Source organism: Vipera ursinii (genome assembly GCF_947247035.1).
Source record: "Vipera ursinii genome assembly, chromosome: 7".
Classification (NCBI taxonomy): domain Eukaryota; kingdom Metazoa; phylum Chordata; class Lepidosauria; order Squamata; family Viperidae; genus Vipera; species Vipera ursinii.
In genome coordinates, this window is record NC_139521.1 from 33907348 (window position 1) to 33927683 (window position 20336).

At 37.0% G+C, this 20336-nt stretch overlaps 1 protein-coding gene across 2 annotated transcripts in view; it reads right to left on the bottom strand.

Annotated features, from left to right (window-relative positions):
* The window catches only part of SORBS2 (sorbin and SH3 domain containing 2), a 175434-nt gene that overhangs the window by 70087 nt on the left and 85011 nt on the right, over positions 1-20336 (bottom strand). For both annotated transcript variants that reach the window (XM_083367414.1, XM_083367413.1), the window contains exons 7-9: positions 9705-9740; positions 5913-6057; positions 2501-2691 (exon numbers count right to left, since the gene is read on the bottom strand). In XM_083367414.1, coding sequence (XP_083223540.1) covers positions 2501-2691; positions 5913-6057; positions 9705-9740 — 372 coding nt within the window. The remainder of the gene's footprint in view (positions 1-2500; positions 2692-5912; positions 6058-9704; positions 9741-20336) is intronic.

Genomic DNA, 20336 nt, shown 5'->3' on the forward strand with positions numbered 1-20336 from the left:
TGGTACAATATACAGTAGTCAACTTTGCTGCATTACTAAAACTGCCTTGCAGCTGGCTTTTACTTGATGAAGCCAAAACTTTTAATGTCATACTTTATTGCAGAAGTCAACATGCTTAAAATATGGCTTCTTTTCATTCAGTGTTCTGTCTTTGGGCAAAGATACCAAAGAATAAATATGCATGATTATTAAGTACACAGAAGTGCATCGTATTATGTTTGTCCACATGAAATGAACAGATAAATTATTTTAGGCATTCAAATTATTGGAAGGTTTAGGCCAAGACTGTTGAGATCCTCTGAGCTTTGCTTTATCCACTAGTTCTACTTCAAAAAAAAAAAGCATGGGTACACCTCTAATTGTTAAAAACAGCAGATCAATAAGAAGTTGAAACAAATGCCATTATTTCAAATGTAGTATGTTTAATTCTTAATTAACTGTTTAGTACTCAGTGTTTATAGGTTTTCTTATCGTTGATACTTCTAGTGATAGTGAGTCACATGCAGTTGGGAGGAATCATGAGGTTATTTCAGTGCCAGACACCGATATGCTAAGTATCCTCAGATATAATTTTCTTTTATACCAATCCTGGAATCTGAGAATCGTGGAATGAATGAAGAAAGGCTACAGGTAAATCCTGGTTAACTGGAAGTCATAGTCACTGTGGCAACTAGCAAAATTAATTTCCATGTCAATTAAGGGCCACTTTCAAAGTTACTTTTAAAATAGCAATGAGCACTTTGTCATCCTATGAGTCATCCAGGCACACTATAAGAATTATTAAAAAGCATATTAATTTCCCAGCATAGAAGACTATTTATCATAACTGAGCTTGAACAGAGCACTTCATACATATTTAATGAAAGGCCACATAGAACAGAAAACACATTTGATTTTAAAATGATATACTTTTATTTTCTTCTATTTTTAAGTGCAATGGAACTGTCAGGTTTGTTTAGATTGCAGCAGTTACCTATTACCTTACTTATTTACTTATACATTTTATCAATCCACCTTTCTTCTACAAGCTAGATTTGGAGATGTATACATTTTTCTAAAATAAATTTTAAAATGATAAATACATTAAACTGTTTAAGTTAGGTGACGTATGTAAATATCCACTGCAACTGAAACACTAGTAGTATTGTACATTCACTTTATCTGTAGCTTAAGGTGAATTTGTGTGTATTACATTTTTAAAGCAACTTTGTAAATAGATCAAAATTGTGCATCAAATATAATGCTTTATAGTTCTCATCTGCAGCTGTACTGAGATATAATTCCAAGCACACTTTCCCAAGAATAAGCTCTTATAAATTTAGACTTCTGAACAAACTTATATAGAATTGAAGAGGGTATCATAAAATATCTATTCAATGGGCATATTTTTTCCCCCAAAATGCTAACCAAAATGGGATATTATTACAAATGTTACACAACCAATAGAATTTGATTTGAAAGATTTTAATATATAGCTAGCCATGTGCCAAGTCCATTAGATGCAAATTGGAGGAATTTAATTCATCTGTCAATATAAGTAGCCATTCTATATAATCAAGCTGTGGCTTCAAAAAATCATAATAGTCTCCTATACATCCTTAAAGAAGACACACTTAAGGGAAGCAAAGATCCATTTAATTCCCACCATTTTTAGTTTTTAAAATGTATTTTATCTTACCTGATCAAAACTTCTCCATCAATTCCCCCCTCCCCTTTTGCCCACCCCCAACTTAATCTCCACTGGAGCCATTGGCAGGCAAGCTAACTCCCACTGCTTCCGTAGGACTGCATTGCTCAAAGAGTCACCTGAAATCTGAAAGGCTTTGCTGCTTTCATTCCTGCTCCTCCTTGTTCTTTTATCCCTTTCGTTGAGAAGATTGGCAAACTGTTCTTTCTACCAGTTGCAGCAGCTACTGCTGCCGCCTGTCCCAGACGGAAAGGGTTGCTGGAGCAGCAGTGTGGAAAAAATGCTTCAGCCTAACTGAAAACAAAACACTTCACTGTGGCATCCTAAAAGCACTCAAGCACTAACTAGTGGCAAGCATTCAACATTGGCCTGAAAATGTACTTTCCTCTCTGCTTCGTTCTATGTCAGCAAAGGAAAGAGCCCAGTTCTGTTCAGTGCTTCCCAGTACTACAGCTAAGTCAGACACTCTTTAGTAGGAGGGTGTTTACATTCTTTCATTCATTTTATTTCTGTTGACTCATAAATGCAAGGAAGGATAGGATATGCAAGGGCATCTTGATAAAAGTGGCAGCAAGTGCCAAACTTTGAACAAATTTTAAAGGAGATTGAAAAGATGGAGCAATGGTATAGTGCAGATGACAAATAAATTAAAACAGAGCTTTTCAGGTACCTGTCTCTTTCCCCACAGTGACTCTGATTGTGCATATTTTATTTCATGTTATATAAAGCCAGGAAGAATGTGAAAAAGCCATCATCAACAAGACATTCATTGTACGAAGTGCACAAACACAAAAGCACACACACATTTCCTACCGTTCTAATTGCCGTTGGAATTCCTGATTCATCAACTGGCCCAATTCCTGCATAATGTGGTGCTTTAATGACCGTGACTTTCTTTTCTTCCTCTGAAGTTCTACAGATCGGTATGGTGGTGGTGGTTGTGCTGCTGCTACTGTCACCGCCACCAATAGAGTGTGCATGCTGTAGATACGTCTCTGCAGATTCTACAAAGATAACATATAGCTGTACAACTGTTGCACTGCCCTGCTTTGCCTGCATATTCAAAAATGCATTTTCACATGGCAACAGATACACATAGATGATCTTCTTTGTTCGACTAGATGGAAAACAGAACAAGAACACAGCAGACCTTAGCTCTCCAGTCTTTCGCTTCAGATGCTGGAAGGCTTCTGTAAATCAGAGCAGATGATTTGGGCTGCAAATGTCAGGATGACCACCAGGTAGCAACAAAGAGATAATTTTGTGAGACTACCTTGTGGCCAAACAGATTTTTTGCAGCCTAAAACTGGTAACCTTAAATTCACAGTAACACTAGTTTATTTTATCATAAAACTCTGAACGATGCATCATTGGCTGAGTAATAATCATAAATCATTGTTTGCAAACCATAATGATTAAGCTAGCATAAATTCTGGACAGATGGAAGTTTGAAAAGTAGGAAAGAGAAGACATTTTATAATTATAAAGTCCTAATAAAGACACATTACTTTGAAAAGAAACCTCAACACGTAGAGCAGTTGCTGTAAGGGCTGTTGCAAATAGTTTAAATTTATTTATTTAATTACTTATCACATTATTGAAATTACACAGGGGGAGGGAGTAAAGTTAAAAAACCCCTCCCCCCTCTCTTTACCTTTTGCTAATTTTTTAAAATACAAAATTAAATCTGAGTTAAGTCAGATATTTTCACAGAAATAGATTTGATCAAAGGCAATATGTCAACATTCTCATTTTACAGATGAGAATGATTAAGACCAATTAGCACAGAAACAGCCATGGCAGTATATTGTTAATGTTCAGATTTAATTGTACCACTCTTATACAATTCTTGAAATCTGAGTGTCTTATTGATGTATGGCAACCTTGCTCATAGTTCTAAAGAAAACTCAACCTATTTATCTGGTCTGAAGTATATAATTTTTAATTAATGTTTATAGTCAAATTATTAAATTAATAGTAAGGGAATTAATATTTGACATCAGATCTTTTATTTAAATTTGCAATTTATAAATAAGATAGCCAGGAGCATATATGTTAAGGCAATTTAGATTAAGCATGCATAAAATATCTAAATATCTGGGCTTTTCTCCAAATATGCATAATACTAAATTTAGAGAGAGAGAAAAGGAACATTTTTCTGTAGTCCAAGAATGGCAAAAATTGTCTGCCTTCATCATAAGAGCTTAAGGCATAACCAGACATAACATCAAGTGTATAAATTCAATTAATCTATAGGCTTTTAAAAATGTAAATATAATCTACAGAAAGATAGAAAAGGCATTTTCGGAAGCTGAGGGGAGAATTTTATCCTTTGCTTTACTGTAACTGTAGCAAACAAAAGAAAACAAACAAACAAACCTCAGAAAACCTGTCCATAACAGGAAGGTTATTTAGAAAACTTTCATTAAATCTGTACCATATTTTGACATATATCTAACTATATATATATTCAAATGTTTCTTGCCATATTAAAGCTCTAAATTATAATGCATAAAAGGGAGGAGCAGATTAAAAAATACCAAAAAAATTCAAAAGGCATGAGGACCTCAAATCAAACTTTGTGAAGGTTTAGTGAGGTACAGTAGAATATTGATTTAGAGCAGGGGTGTCAAACTCAATTTCATTGAGGGCCGCATCAGCATTGCGGTTGCCCTCAGGGGGCCGGGTGGGCGTGGCTAGAGTGCTTATGGCCTACTGGGTGGGCATGGCCAGCTCTACATCATTTGCATCAAGGGTGCCTATGGGGGCCTGGGCAGGAGTGGGACATCTGAGGGTCTCTGGCAGAAGGAGAGTCTCTGGGCCAGGGCCAAGGCAGTGGGGGCTGTTCCCTCACTGTTTCCAGGATGGCTTCGTGGGCCACATGAAACCATTTCGCGGGCCGGATCCGGCCCCCTGGCCTTGTGTTTGACATGTCTGATTTAGAGGATAAAAATTGACAGTTGAGTGGAAGACAGCATGGACTGCAGCAGGTGGAGCAGAAAGACACTGAGAGACATAAAAGAGGTGGGGGCCCTGTTCTCATTTGTGCAGCCACAGCACAAGCAAGCTTTCCTCACATTTTAAAAAATATTAAAATATTTTCTCCCTTCTCTGACTCAAATTGAAGGACAGAATCAAGGTATATAAATAGGTAAATTTTGTCACCAATTGTTCCAAAGAAAGGAGAGGTGAGTGACAATGACTGGGAGCAATGGCAGTAAGCAAGACTGGAATTGCCAGATTTCATGGTTGTTTGGTTTTCTGCTGACTTAGGGATGGGGTGGGGGGGGGAAGAACATTTTAATTTAGCAGAAATAAATGACCCAAAATATGAGTAAACTGGACTGTTTTTAAATGTTCCCAGGAATGAAGGAACGTAAATGTTTATGAATAAACCTGACTTTTTGGTGAAAGTTGGACTGGATAACACCTAATAGTTTACAGATTTCCCAAATAATAATAATTTTTAAAAAGGATTTTAAAAAGAGGAAAAAGGCCATGGCGGAGTCTGGGGATGGAGTATAGCAATTGATGCAGGGAATATTAAAAGAAAACTTTATGGGACAGGATTCAATATAATGAAATTTCTAGAAATGTAAACATGCATAGTTCACATTACAATATTTTGTGGCATGGACTCAGTAGCTTTATTTACACAATCTGCAATACACTGCACTTGATTTAAGTTCAGCTTTATGAAGAAATATTTAATCCTATTGAGATATTTAATTTCAACAATTAAAAAACAACTATTGGGACAACAGTTGTCATAAATTCATATGGACCTATAAGCTTAATTTACATTGCGATGGCATGGATACAGTATGATGTATTTAAAAGTTTCACACAAGCAGTATATTTCCACTCTCACTGACCAAGCTTACATATTCTTAATTCCAAATGACCTAGATAGACTTTCTTTCCAGGGATTTTTGTAGCAAAATATGCCACAAAAACCTGCTGTCGAATGTTATGTTGAGAAGGTTAATATTCTCAAGTCATTTGGAAGCTAAGAAAAAAGTGGCAATGTGTGGCTTTTTTCTGCTACCATTATCAGTATGTGTGATGGCAAAATAACAGCAAGAGCTGGAACCTATTTTGAGAAAAGTGAACCATGAAGCACTCTGCGTGGTTGAATTCAGGTATAATTTCAATTAATATTCCTATTAATCAGTGAACAATGCTTATGGATTAAAGAAAGGTGTCATTTGCATGCCAAACTCACCCATTGTCCTGCTCTGTTGCAGGAGAGAGGAGCTTGAACTGAATGAGACTGGTGGAGAGTATGCCAAAGAAGGAGAGAAAGGCCTTTGAAAGTAACTCATTGGGCTGGTTGCCAAGTTAGAATTCCCATTCACTGTTATCTGAGCCTGACAGGAAAGAAACAAAACAAAAACAAAATCCCAAAATCATATCCAATCATAAGCAATTAACCATGGAGGACTGAAATTCACCATCAATATAAAGGATGAAGGAGAGAATGGTAAAATTCATAACAGTAGCCAGTTTTCCAGTGTTTAGCTACAATCCATAGTCAATCCTAGAATTATGAAGATATTAGTTTGTTATATTTGGAGTCCTACTTTTTATCAAAAGCTCATGATACCTTACATAGGAATTAGATTTCTCTTTGTTTTATCCTAGAGCAAGAATTGTGCAGAGTCTGGTCTGAGAGAGACCAACTAGCCCATAGTTTCTTAGTAAGTTTCTGTGGCTGACAGCAGAATTGAACCTAGATCTTCTCAGTTTTAATACAACATCTTAATTATTACATCATATTAGGTTTCACAAAGGCCTCAGTTAAAGTAGCATTTGAACAACTGCTTACAAAATGAAGAGGATAGTCAAAATTGCTCTCTCCATTCTCCTGAGGATTTAATTTTTGTTTTCCCTATACCTGACTCTTACTATTATTCACTTGGAGTTCTCCAACCCAAAATACCCCCTAAAAATAACCAGATTTCCTTCAAGTAACAAAAATCAGCGATTATTGATATCAGTGAACAATATGTAGATTTTTATAAGAATTTATACACTGCCTGCCGAATTCTGTTAATATTTCTATTTTCTTTGAAAGAATACCACCATTTTGGATATGATTCCATTTATTATGATTACAATTTTTTCAACATTAATGGGTTGCTATTTTTTTAAAAAAATTCTGACGAGCTTGGGGCCTACAAATCCTTTTCAAAAACAGGAAGAACTGAAAGATTATTTTGAGTGATGTGTCATTTTGCTCTTCTCTATACTTATAACTGTGTGGATGGAACTGAACTTGTACTGTACTATGGCACATGATAAGGAGAAATTACAGTATGTACATAGGTATTTAAATTTTCCAGTGTAAATATACTGCACTGGAAGCAATTGCCTCTACTCTCAACTATTCTTGTAAATGATGGATGTTGTTCTACAAACACCAGGCTAACTTAAACATTTTCATGGATCCGTATCAGGTTATGATCTTTGATTAATATTGCTCTAATTTTTGATGGGTCATTTAAAATGTAAACTGCTATCATTTTGTAATAATTTGTTTTATTATATAGAATAAAAAAGTCATTGTCAAAAATAGGATGTTGGTCATAATATCTTTCTGTTTTGTGTATTATTATTATAAATTTGCCATATTGTAATATAAAAAACAGGCATAGCTTTGATCAAACCAGCATATTGACTTTTTCACCTTACCCTGCACACACTCCTATGTAGACACTAATTTATGCCAACCATACAGCTGTCATCTATAAATACCTGCAAGTTATAGGAATAAATGAATCCTATGCTCAAATTGTTTTAACCTGGGCACAAATTTTATGTACTCATTTATTGGATATATGTCTCCTCCTTCTCTCAATTTGATGATAGGATAAATGTGTTTATCACCCATTTATGTAAAGATTTGGGCTTTTAGTCTGTTATTTTCCTTTATTTTTAAATATATAGTAAAAAAACTCACATGCACTGCAGAAATTGAAATGTAAAATTATACTTTATTCTCTCTATCTCTTTCTCTCTCTCTGACACACATATATGCACACACACAAGCACACATACAAAGGGCAATGTTAGGTTAGGGGCAAAATTTGACTTAGAGTCAATTTTATGCAGTCAATGTTTATAAATAATAGTTGTCAAAGTTGTGTTACATGTGTGCTCTTCAAATATTTTAAATTCCATTGTAGGGGCATATTTAGATTTCTTACTTTTTTCTCATTTGTTTTCAACTTGCCTAAATATTCTGTACATATACATTGGCATCATATATTAGTCTTGCTTATATTCTAAACACTATTCCTCTTTAATATGAGGGACTGAAGAATTATAACCAGTAGATTTATTCAGGGTAGTTGAAGCAATTGGAACAAGGGTGTGTTGCAGTGAAAAAACTGACACCAAAATATAGACAGCACTGACAAACCTCTCATGCTCATTCCACACAGACCCCACTTGGCAAGAGGCCCAATTGACATTCCCACCTCCCCTTTCTTGCATCATTTATTGCTCCTTCTAGCCAAAGCCAATCTTCCAAACATTAATGCCCTGAAGGAGGAGGCAAGCCAAATTGGTCATTTTTGTAGCTTAACCTGGTAAGGAAGAAAGTTGGATGTGGGAGGGAATGAGGAGCCAAGGTACCAAGGTTTTTGGAGTGGGATGAGGAATCCAGAAGGTGTGGGATATGGCAGAAGTTCCCACCAATAGAAAACTAACCCCCACAACTCAAAACTGTAATTGCAGTATTTTTCTGAATCAGGTTCCAAGCAGATTAATTTTGGAATCTAATCAGCTCAGATTTATAAGACAATAAAATTACAAACTAAAAATGTTTGTGCTTTAAACTTCCATCACATTTCTGTTACAATCAAAATTTAATCTTGCAAACTGTAAATTGGAGTTAGATAACACACCAGTGACAGAAGACAAGTTTATGCATTTACCAGGTAGAAAGGGGCATTTGAATAGCTTTTGCAACAGTTAACATCAGGACCCATTAGCACTCCCCAGAGCCCACAAAGCAGACAAAACTGTTGTTTTTGTCTTTCTTTGCCCTGAGATATTTGGAAGTTTGAGGGGCAAAATGTATGCCTTAAACTTTAATCCTTTAGTCTTACCTCCAAATAGGAATGCTTTTCTCCACTAAAGGCAAAACAATGCCTTAATGCTCTTTCACACCTCCCTCAACCTCAACACACAAAAAATCCTGTTGAACACTTCAGCATCATCCAGTTTGGACTGCATCACTGGCCTTCCCATTGCAGGTCCTCAATCAAGACACAAAGTGCAACCTCCAATTTCTAATCGATGAGGTAAAGAAACAACTGTTTTTTATTTCACTGATATTATAAAAATTACCATTTTTGAATATTGGAATTATGTTCCTCCCACCGTATTCCTTATTGCATGGATAAAGCTCAAAATCTTTACAGCTCAAGATACTACCCACATGCCAATTAATTAAATGAGGTAAAAGACCAAAAACTAGCTTCTTTTCCACCTTGACAGCACGGTTGAACAGAATGGAAGAGAAAAGAGGAAGGATAATTACATGAGAGCTGGTAGCAGTGGAGTTTAAGGTGGTGCCATCAGACGCAGCAGACGTCTGGCTCAAGGTTGGGGAAGGTGTTTCAGAACAGTCAGTAGTATCATAGTTACAGCTCTGTAGCTCATCTAGCATGGAAGCGGAGAACTCGCTCATTGGCTGAGAGGAGAACTCACTCATGGCTGACACAATAGAGTCAGTTTCAGTCTTGTGGAGCAGAGTGTCAGGTACAAGGAAGGGGTATGGATAGGATAACTGTGAAAGGGTTGGGGTTCTATAAATGGGTGACGGCCAGAAATCATCAGATGGTGGTAAAGGAAATGATGTTGCATGGGTACCACTGTCAGGTGAGAGTGAGGGTTGGTGAACAGGAAGCCTGGGAAGAGGAGGAGGAGGAGGAGGAGGTGGTGGTGGTGAGGGAGGCAACGGTGCAGCTTCAGCTGACGTTTGTCTGTGTGTCTGGGAAGCATTTACCTCCATCACATTGGCAGTCACTTTCTGGTTTCCAAGCTGAATTTTGAAAAAACAAACAAACAATCAAAACATAAGAAAACATATTACTAAAATTGATTTTAAAAGGTGCTTTCCTTTAGTTGTGCTCACGAGTATACAAAAAGAAATAAAAAGACACACACTCTGTGTGTGGCTTTTTCCAAGCTTTGAAAATAAAAATCAGGTAGAAAAGAAAATAAAGCTAATTTTAGAAAGAAAACATACTAAGTGAATTTGTCAAGCAGTAACAGAAGCAACGCCAGAAACTATAGTGTACTGAATAAACATTTATATTCATTTCCTAGGCTTAAATTGTTTGAGGTTTTATTTAAATTAAGTTTGATTAAGCTTAATTTATCATTAAAATTAGAGGGACTTTTTAAAAAACACATAATTGCACCTCCTTTTAAATAGAAATAAACAAAATAGGCCTCAGTTCCTAAAGGACTCCTGTACAATGGTTTCAGTGTATGAAAACTCTGGATTGTACATTTGGAGTGTACAAATTACATGCCATTTTTCATAGACTCAATGGCAAAAAGGACCATGATACTCATCCCTTTCATGTATAGAAGTTTATGCCATGAAGACGAAATGAGATTGATTGTGCTCTCCTGATATTTGAATCTGGTTAAGAGAGAGAAAGAGAGAAGCATGTGTACATATGTAGGTTTCTCCTCTTCAAAATCCATCTTAATAACTGGATGAGGGTGCTGGAAGCAAGAAAAAAAGGCTGCTTGTAACACCAGGGGCAAAATGAAGTCCCCTGATTTCATTCCTCCTTCATCTCGTGTAATGTTTCTACTAAGTAATCAGCAAAGAGGAACGAACGGGTTTACTGCTTATCTAGACTATGTGGAAGGAGACAACATGGAACAAGCTGTTTCCACTAGCTGAAAGTTTTCACATAGACATCTTTCCCATTATTAAAATACAAATCATTTGGAAGTACACAAATTTCCAAGACCAAAAGCTCCAATCCTAAATTTCATGCTAAACTCACATTTTTCAAGGAGCCTAAGACTGCTGAAGGCTTGACTCAAAATCAGCTTATGTTGGATAGATGTGCATGTAATATTAATACACATGAAAGAAAAAGCTATATAAGTACATAAGAGAAAAATATTTGTGTAAAAGTAATGTGGTCATTAGTAATTGCTCTAATAAACAATTATTAGAAAAGGGATCTAATTTCTACACGAAGAAAATCCATCTTTCTAAAGGAAATGATACTTTGGGAAGGAGGTGGGAAATAAGGATGAGAGACCTTTTACTTTGCCTTCTTCTCTGAAGAAATTGCTGGGCAGGATCTATCCATATATAATTAATGTATGATTACAGGGCTTACTATACATATATTTGCCTCATCAAAATAATTATACTGCACTGTGAATCTGCTATTTATATATGCTCTATTTTGTTTAAGAAAAGTGTAGAGAATTTTAGAAGCCAATATTAAACTGGAAGGATGCAATAAAGAAACCTAATGATCTGAGCCATGATTATAATAAAGGCCTATAATTTACATGTTGTAATCAAATAATAGATATACTGGGAATGAATAAACAAACTGGCACCTTGATATTAATTTTTCATTCTCAGATTCACTACTAAAGTAATAGATAAAAGTGGTTGGTGAAAACTCCTTGGTAGATGCCAGTAGCAAGAATCTGTTCACTTATTACTTACACACTATGAATCATGCATAGATAGGAAAGTACTCTTGATTTTCTCTTATGATACATTCCCCAAATTTAGGAACTGTTAGATTGTTTCAAGAAATACAAGCTTTTATATTAAATATTTTATAAAATAAACAAATACATATTCTTATATGAGTATTGCTGAATGTACAGCAAATATATCATTTAGTGTTAGTGCAAATGTAGTTTCCCTCAACACCTGAAGTGGTAAAAGAGGAAATAAAGGAGAAGACTAATGTAGCTGAGATGCCATTAAGACCTCTGAATCCTATGATTTGATGAAAGACAATCTTAACTGGGCTCCTTTCTTTATCCCCTTCCTAATAAACCATGTCTGATTTGGGGAGATAGAAGGCAGGTATCCTGATTTGGACAATAAAATGATAACGTTACCCCAGCATCAATTTCTGCTATTTGTTTTGTCCCTTCAGTGCACAGAAGAAACAGAGTGGAAGGAATTAAGAAATGTATATTTTCTCATATAAGCTGAAATTCTTGGAAATTCTGGCTTATTGTGACTTGTGATTTGTTTATATTTTCAGGCTATATGAAAAAAGCACTCAATGTACTATTGATGATTTTACAATATATTTTTATACCTTTCCTGTGACATAATCTCAACAGGTGGTAGCACCTAGCAGACCTTAACGTTTGGAAACTGAACAGGGGTGGATACGATTTATATTTGGTTGTAAGACTTTCAAGAAATATTATACTGGAGCTGTGGGCTACATCATCTGTGAAGCTGATCAAATATATTGAAATTAAGCAGTAATAGCTCTCTACTATATTGTTTTGAATAAAACTAGCCATTAACTTCTCAGAAGATTTCAAAGGAGTAATAAGTCTCACATAATTTGTAAGAGTTAGGAATTCCTTTTGTGTTTCCAATTTATCTCCTACCTTCTCTGTGAGTAGGGGGACTGTAAATTTCATGGAATTTCCTGTTAACTTCCCAAATATATACATTTTCTCCTGAAAAGAATATAGGTAGCTAGTAGGCTTTTAGTTGACCTCTGTTTCTAATTCTTACAAAACAGCTTTTTTTTGTTAGTGTTATAAAGAAGAGGCTTCAACTTTCTTTGGTCAGTTTAGATTCCCACTCTCTGGGAATACAAATTACTTCCTCCAATAAAATGTTCAAACATAATGAAGTTTATTACTTCTTAAAATGTACAATATCTGCTAGGAAGAGATCAGCAAAAATGGTCTGGTTGGACCACAGTAACACATAGCAAATGTAACCTGTAATTGTTTCCTAGCAATGCATCATTTATTTATTTGCTTACAATATGGGTCCCATTCATAGAAAATTACCTTTGCATGAAAAGGTAAGATAACAGTCATTTTAATTCGTAAGTCTTATATATATATATAAAATAGCACTTTGTAACTACTGCTTGAAACTCAAATACTTTGGCCACCTAATGAGAAGGAAGGACTCACTGGAGAAAAGCCTAATGCTGGGAAAGGTTGAGGGCAAGAGAAGAAGGGGACAACAGAGAATGAGGTGGCTGGATGGAGTCACTGAAGCAGTAGGCAAGAGCTTAAATGGACTCCAGAAGATGGTAGAGGACAGGAAGGCCTGGAGGAATGTTGTCCATGGGGTCGTGATGGGTCGGACATGACTTCGCAACTAACAACAACAACAAAATTACTGCTTGGGAAATTATAGACACCAAAATCCAAAACCTAATTCAGAGCATGCATAATCTATTTGGGCAGTTCATGGAATGCTGTTTCTCTAAATATCTACACTGAAATACATTTACCAGATTGTCTAAGTTTTCATAAGTAATGAAATTAAATATATCAATATAAATGGTTTACAGGTGGTATGGACAATGAATTTCCAATTTTAATATAAAGTTCATACTCACAACAGAGTGCAAGGTAAATAATGACACCACATTGCTGGCCTTGCTTCAAAAGAACAAGACACAAATAAGAATTTAAGATGAAAAAAGTGAACTGATTTTTGTTAATTAATGTATAGAATAAAACTGCACACAAAATTCATCTTTTAACACACACACAGACATGGGTAAAAATACCTTGTAAATGGTTAAATTCAATTTTTAAAAATGTGGTTTATTAGAATTCATGAAAGTAATGGGGACAGGCATTATATCACTTCATTAATGTTTTGGAGATGTTATGAGTATGCGTGTAGTGATTATGGAAAAATTGCCTATATAAATAAGTTGGGTGGTGAATGTTGGATATCTTGCATACTTAATTATGTTTTCCCCCCAGAAGCTGAAGTATTTTATCAGCTGAATGATACTTCCTTTATTGTACATCCAGGATCGAAGAGGTACCCTCTCTATGTTACACACATAAATCTAAATAATAATGCCAATGATAAGCCTTAAAACTAACTTGAGACTTCATTATGGGATTTAAAAATTGCATAGGGGCTAATGAACAATACAACTCAGGAAGTCAGAAAATAAACCTACTAATGGTTACTGTAAAGACTCTATTGCTTGTCATAGCTCCAAATGTACTATCTTTGTAGAAGAAACCTCCATATCCTCAGAAATATCCCAAGCTATTATTAGTAATAGACAATACTTAAATGACCTTCTTTAAACAATATAGCAATTCTGTGACACAAAGACATCTTTTTATGACATTCTCTTTCCTACATGTAGCTAACCAGATAAGTATGCTTTTAAAGCTCTTTGTGATCTTTAATGGCTGTCTATATGTTTTGCTATGAGTGATCTGTCTCCTTTTCAGCTAGTCAGACAATTCATGAGTTGTTTAGCTGCTGATTAAATAATGTAGTGCTCTACTTAAAAGTGGTTTTCCTTCTTGTTAATGCAGTGCCTTTCTATATGACAAGATACATTGTTTGGAAATATTCTTGAACTCTGCATCATCACTAAGATGACACAGAGGAGCCCATCAACCCTGGCTAGTATGCCAAATACTACTTCAGTTGATTGTAAAAACCTTGTAGTTACCCAAACTAACATAAGCACAGGATTCAACCAGCAATGTTCATATTGTACACATATGTAATTATTATATCCTTATGATGAATTGTACAGAATGTCCTTGTCATGGTTCCGATAAATGAAACTCATCAAAAGAACTTCAAGGCAAAAATTCTTCCTTAAAGAACATTTTATTCAGAAAACAAAGTATCGGCACTACATAGTTGAACCCCAAAACTAAATTCCCTTCCCCTGGATACAAAGTGCAATTCCCACCCACAATAAGCTGTCAAAAATTGAATTCTCCAATTAGCCTAAAATGCGGGCTTTCTCCCCAGCTCCTCAGTCCACCAAAACATTATCAGCTCATCCTTGGGTTCCCACAAAGCAGCATTATTATAATGGCTAGCTGAGCTTGAGCTTTCATCCTACCCGCCCCTTGTACACCTGATTTCTAAATGCCAGAAAAAGCATATTAAAAGAAAAGAGAAAATGGCTGCAATTTTCATCAGTTGTCAGAGCAGGAACATCCAATGTTTACAGTGTTGACATCCGCCCCCCCTTACAAAAAGGATAAATCCTGCAATTCAAACAAAATCATAAGTTAGGGGTTGCCCTTGGTTTATTAGGGTGCTTTTCATAGAATTTACTAATGACCCTGTCAGCTTTTACATCTCTAGATTTTACCCATGTGGCTTCAGACAATGGATATCCTTTCCATTGCACTAAGTACTGTGACTTTCCCTTAAAAAGTCTAGAATCAAGAATATGCTTCACTTCAAAATGGATCTATCCAGCTAACACTAGAGGGCCAGGTGCCTTCTTAGAGGGAGGTTGTAAGGTAGAACCCCGAAAAGATTTCAGTAGGCTACAATGGAACACAGGGTGGACTTTCCCTAAGAGTTTGGGAAGCTTTAACTTCACCTTGACTGGGTTAATGATTCTTACGACGAGGAAGGGACCTAGGTACTTCGGTCCCAACTTCTTACTAGGCAACTTAAGTCGTAAATATTTTGTGGATAAGTAAACTTTTCCCCCAACCTGGAATGATCTTTGGGGAGCCCTCTTTTTATTTGCTTGTTTTTTATTGTCTCAGAAGCCTTTTTCAGAGCAATTTTCATTTTGTCCCAAACCTCCTCCCACCCACTCACCCACTGGTCAAGCATTTGGGAAACAGAAGATCCCTGAGGATATTCGGGTATTGGGTTTAATTCTTTTCCTGTGGCAACTCTAAAAGGTGTAAAACTGGTGCTGCTGTTATTGTAAGCCACCTCTGTGAAAGGGAGGAGGTCAGTCAGTTCATTTGCTAATAATCCACATAGCATCTGAGGTACTGCTCCAGCACTGAGTTTGCTTTTTCAGCCGCCCCATTCATAGATGAGCCCAACAGCTGCTGAACTCCTGGCAGTGGTGGCTGTGGTATCCCCAGCTGCTGCAGGTTCCCCAGCAGTTGTTGCACATTCAGGGGCTGTTGCCAACCCCACTGCTGCTGCGCTCCCACAGGCTGCTGACCTCCCAGTGGCAGTGGCTGTGGCATCCCCAATTGCTGCAGGGCCCCCACCAGTAGTGGTGCAGCAACCTGTTGCTGCCCAGACAACAGGATACACAGCTGTTGTATTAAACCTTATTGAACGCTCACATCTGGGTGTCCTCCCTGCTTAGGCCTCTGGCTTGGGTGGTGCCAACAGTGATGCACAGGGCTGTGTGACCAATAAGTAGCAACAGTCAGGGCTCTCACAGTACCGGTGACGATCTGGACTTCGGCTGCCCTGGTGTTGGCTTGGACTTAGATAATGGGGTTGTCCATCAGGGCTGTCATCATAATCCTGCCATCTGGAACCATCATGGCAGCGGTGCCTGTCAAGGGATTGCAACAACTGATGCTGACCAGGGCATCTCCGGTGGCTTGGGCTCTTGCACCTTGATTGGCGCTCTGGAGTCTTGGAGGCATGGCAATGACTCAGACTGCCATGTTTAGAGCAGCAGCTGGGATTCTCCTTTCTCGCAGGGCTGGAGGTCAATGCTGGTGGCTTTGATGCCGGGAAAACCGCCTGTGCTCTATCAGTGGGGCTTGAGCTTCTCTTAGGCACAGAGTGGTTTCAGCCCCATTGATCAGCGTGTTCACTGGCATGCGAAGAGTGAGAAAATTGTTCCCTGCTTCTCACCTCCAGTCTTTCGAATCTCTCTACCAACTTCTCCACTGATTGGCTACGGACCGTGGACAGGTACTTCCATTCTCCAGAGTCCTCAGTCGTTGCCAATCTTTTTTTTTTATTGAAAAGTTTTAACATACAATTTTCCTTTAAAACCCCCCTCCCCCTCCCTTCTCCCCTCCTACCTCTCCCCCCTCCCCCCCTCCCCCCCCGACTTCCCAGAGCTAAATACAAGGTATATATATAAAAAGCAATCATAAACAATCATATACTAACAACTATAAACTCTAAAATCCATCACTCTCTAGCTTATATAGGATAAAACAAGCCTTAGTGATATTAAATATCATAATTATTTTTATATAGCTTTGTATTAGAGGGCGACAAAATCACCCCCAAATATTTAACCCTTTTAACAATCTCAAATCCAGTTAATCCTTCTAAGAGAGCCTTTTGCGAAACTGTCATATTTCTGGCCAAAATTTTGGTTTTCTGTATATTAACTTTAAATCCAGAAACCTTCCCATATTGTGTTATTATCTCCATCAGGTCCACAACAGAGTTCTCTGGCTGGGTCACTGTAACAACCAGATCATCTGCGAATGCTCTCAATCTATAATCCTGATCTCTAATTTGTATCCCCTTAATTTTTTCCGAGTTCCGTATTTTAACCAATAATATCTCTAATGTTAACACAAATAACAAGGGCGATAACGGACACCCTTGCCTTGTGCCCTTCTCAATATTACATGCCTCTGTCAGGCTATTATTAACTATGATTCGGGCAGTTTGTTTCTGATATAATGCCCTAATCGGTTGCAAAAATTTTTCCCCAAAATCCATTTTGTCTAAAACTTTCAACAAAAATTGCCAATTCAATTGATCAAAAGCTTTTTCAGCATCTAAAAAAAATTAGCGCCGCAGAGATCTGGTTGTTCCTTTCCAAAAACTCTAACACATCAACTATATGCCTCACATTATTTTTCATTTGCCTACCACTAATAAACCCCGTTTGGTCCCCATGAATCACCTGTTGCAGAACCCTCATCAGTCTATTAGCCAAAACCTTAGCAAATATCTTGTAATCTGTATTTAAAAGCGATATCGGTCTGTAATTTTTAACTTGAGTAGCATCTTGGTCTTCCTTCGGAATCAGGGAAATAAAAGCTGTTCTCCAAGACGGTGGCACCTTTCCCCCCCTCTGGATTGTCTGGAACAGTTCCTTTAACGGTTTTATCATCTCTAATTGCAAATTTTTGTAATAAGCCGCAGTCAAACCATCCGTACCTGGTGCTTTATCCACCTTCAATTCCTTAATTGCTGTAAAAATTTCTTCTTCTGTAATCAATTGATTAATCCCCTCTTTTTGTATTTGCGTAAGAACCGGGATGCTAGCATTCTCCAAATATATATCAATGTCTTTTTCATTAATTTTCTCCTTAGCATATAATTTAGAGTAAAAATCCACAAATGCGTCCTTGATAAGGTCCTGTTGAAACACAACCCTTCCTTTATGCTCAATCTTATCAATATTAGAAGCCCTTTGTTTTTTCCTCAATCTATAAGCTAGCCATCTGCCTGGTTTATTAGCGTTGCAAAAAGTATTATGCCTGGCAAACCGCAGATTGGTTGCCACTTGGTCAGCCATTAGTTTATCAAATTGTCCTCTTAACAATTTAATAGCCTCCTTAATCTTTACATCCTCTGAATTCAAAATCAAAGCCTTTTCTTTTTCCTTTATTTCATTCTCCAGTTCTTTCCTTCTAGCTTCCACAGCACGTCTATGTTTATTATTCATATATATCAACACCCCTCTCATGTAGGCCTTGCTAGCATCCCAAACCATATCCATAGAGGTACCCTTGTTCATATTAATTTCAAAAAAATCCTTCATCCGCTGTTTACATTCTTCCACATTTCTCTGATTTCTAAATAAGTTCTCATTTACGCACCACGAGCGCCTGTCCCTTTTCTCTTTATCAATCTCTAACCAAACTGGACTATGATCAGAAATAATTCTTGTGCAAATCTTCACCTTTTTAGTCCTCAAAAAAAATCATTAGTCAACAAAATAAAATCAATCCTCGAAAAAGATTGATGTCTATCAGAATAAAAAGTATAATCCTTTTCCTGTAGATGTCTCTCACGCCAAATATCTCGCAGTTCCAAGTCATCCTTCATTTCAAAAAAAGATTTAGGCAGTCTAGCATGACTTGGAATGCGCTTAAAAGCTCCAACCTTGTCCATCTGTACATCCAAAACACCATTCCAATCCCCCATAAAAATAAAAGATTTATAATCCAACTGGGTAAGCTTTGTGTGAAGTAAACTAAAAAAGTCAGCTTGTTGTTGATTAGGTGCATATAATCCAACTAAAAGCATCTTTTTACCTTCTAGCAGCAGTTCTATCATAACGTATCTTCCATGCTTATCTGCTTCAATTAAGTCTGCTGTTAAGGCACTTTTAACATAAACAACCACTCCATTTTTCTTATTCATTGCAGAAGCAACAAATTGCGTACCCAACCTTGAGTTCAATAAATACTTTTGATCCAAGACTCTAATATGCGTTTCTTGCAAGCATATAACATCTATCTTAAATTGTTTTAGATATTGCCAATCTTTTGGCTCCCCTATAGTCCAGGGAGCATGATCCTCGAGAGGCTCCTGCCTGCAAGCCGGCTTTGGACACTTTCAAAGAACTTTCCTTTGGCAGGGTTGCCTCGAGGTGCTTGGAGTCTCCACTGGGCAGGGTCTACTCCAATGACCAGATCAGGTCTTGTGTCTTTGGTCTTGCTCCCTACTTTAAGGCATCAAACATTTCTTTCTCCACCGGTGTGCTGGCTTGTGCTCCCTCAGTTGAGGCAGCAGCCATGGCCGGGGTGCTGGTTACAGGTGCTTCTTCCTTCTCCATGCTGAGATCTTCCCCGAGTTTTTGTCAGCCTATCCCCCAACTTAGGGAAAGTGACTGGAGCTCAGGACCCCAAGGTAGTCAAGGTAGAAAGGTTGGTTTTGGGGTTAATGTCATGGTTCCGATAAATGAAACTCATCAAAAGAACTTCAAGGCAAAAATTCTTCCTTAAAGAACATTTTATTCAGGAAACAAAGTATCGGCACTACATAGTTGAACCCCAAAACTAAATTCCCTTCCCCTGGATACAAAGTGCAATTCTCACCCACAATAAGCTGCCATAAATCACATTCTCCAATTAGCCTAAAACGTGGGCTTTCTCCCTAGCTCCTAAGCCCGCCAAAACATTATCAGCTCATCCTTGGGTTCCCACAAAGCAGCTTTATTGTTATGGCTAACTAAGCTCAAGCTTTCATCCCAACTCCCTCCCCTCCCTTGTGCACCTGATTTCTAAATACCAGAAAAAGCATGTTAAAAGAAAAGAGAAAATGGCTGAAATTTTCATCAGTTGCCGGAGCAGGAACATCCAATGTTTACAGCACTGACAGTCCTTTTCATAAAACAATATGCACTTTTAAAAAACAATTAAATATTTAAAACCATTTCATATTTATTTTGTCCTTAATTTATAAGACTTCCTAACCTTGTTTCCCATGTTACATATATGATATACATTGTGCCCTATATTTTCTCCTTTCATGAAGAATATAAGTGCAATCAAACATTTTTTTCTGCTGTTCTGTCTTTTTTAATTCCTGCCATGAAGAAGTTATCTACCAGCATCTATCAATAATTTCTACTTCAGTATCTTTGAACCAAAGTAGGATGTAAAAATATTACATATATTATATCACACAAAAAAACCTTAAAATTTAATAATGACAAATCCTCATATGGATGAA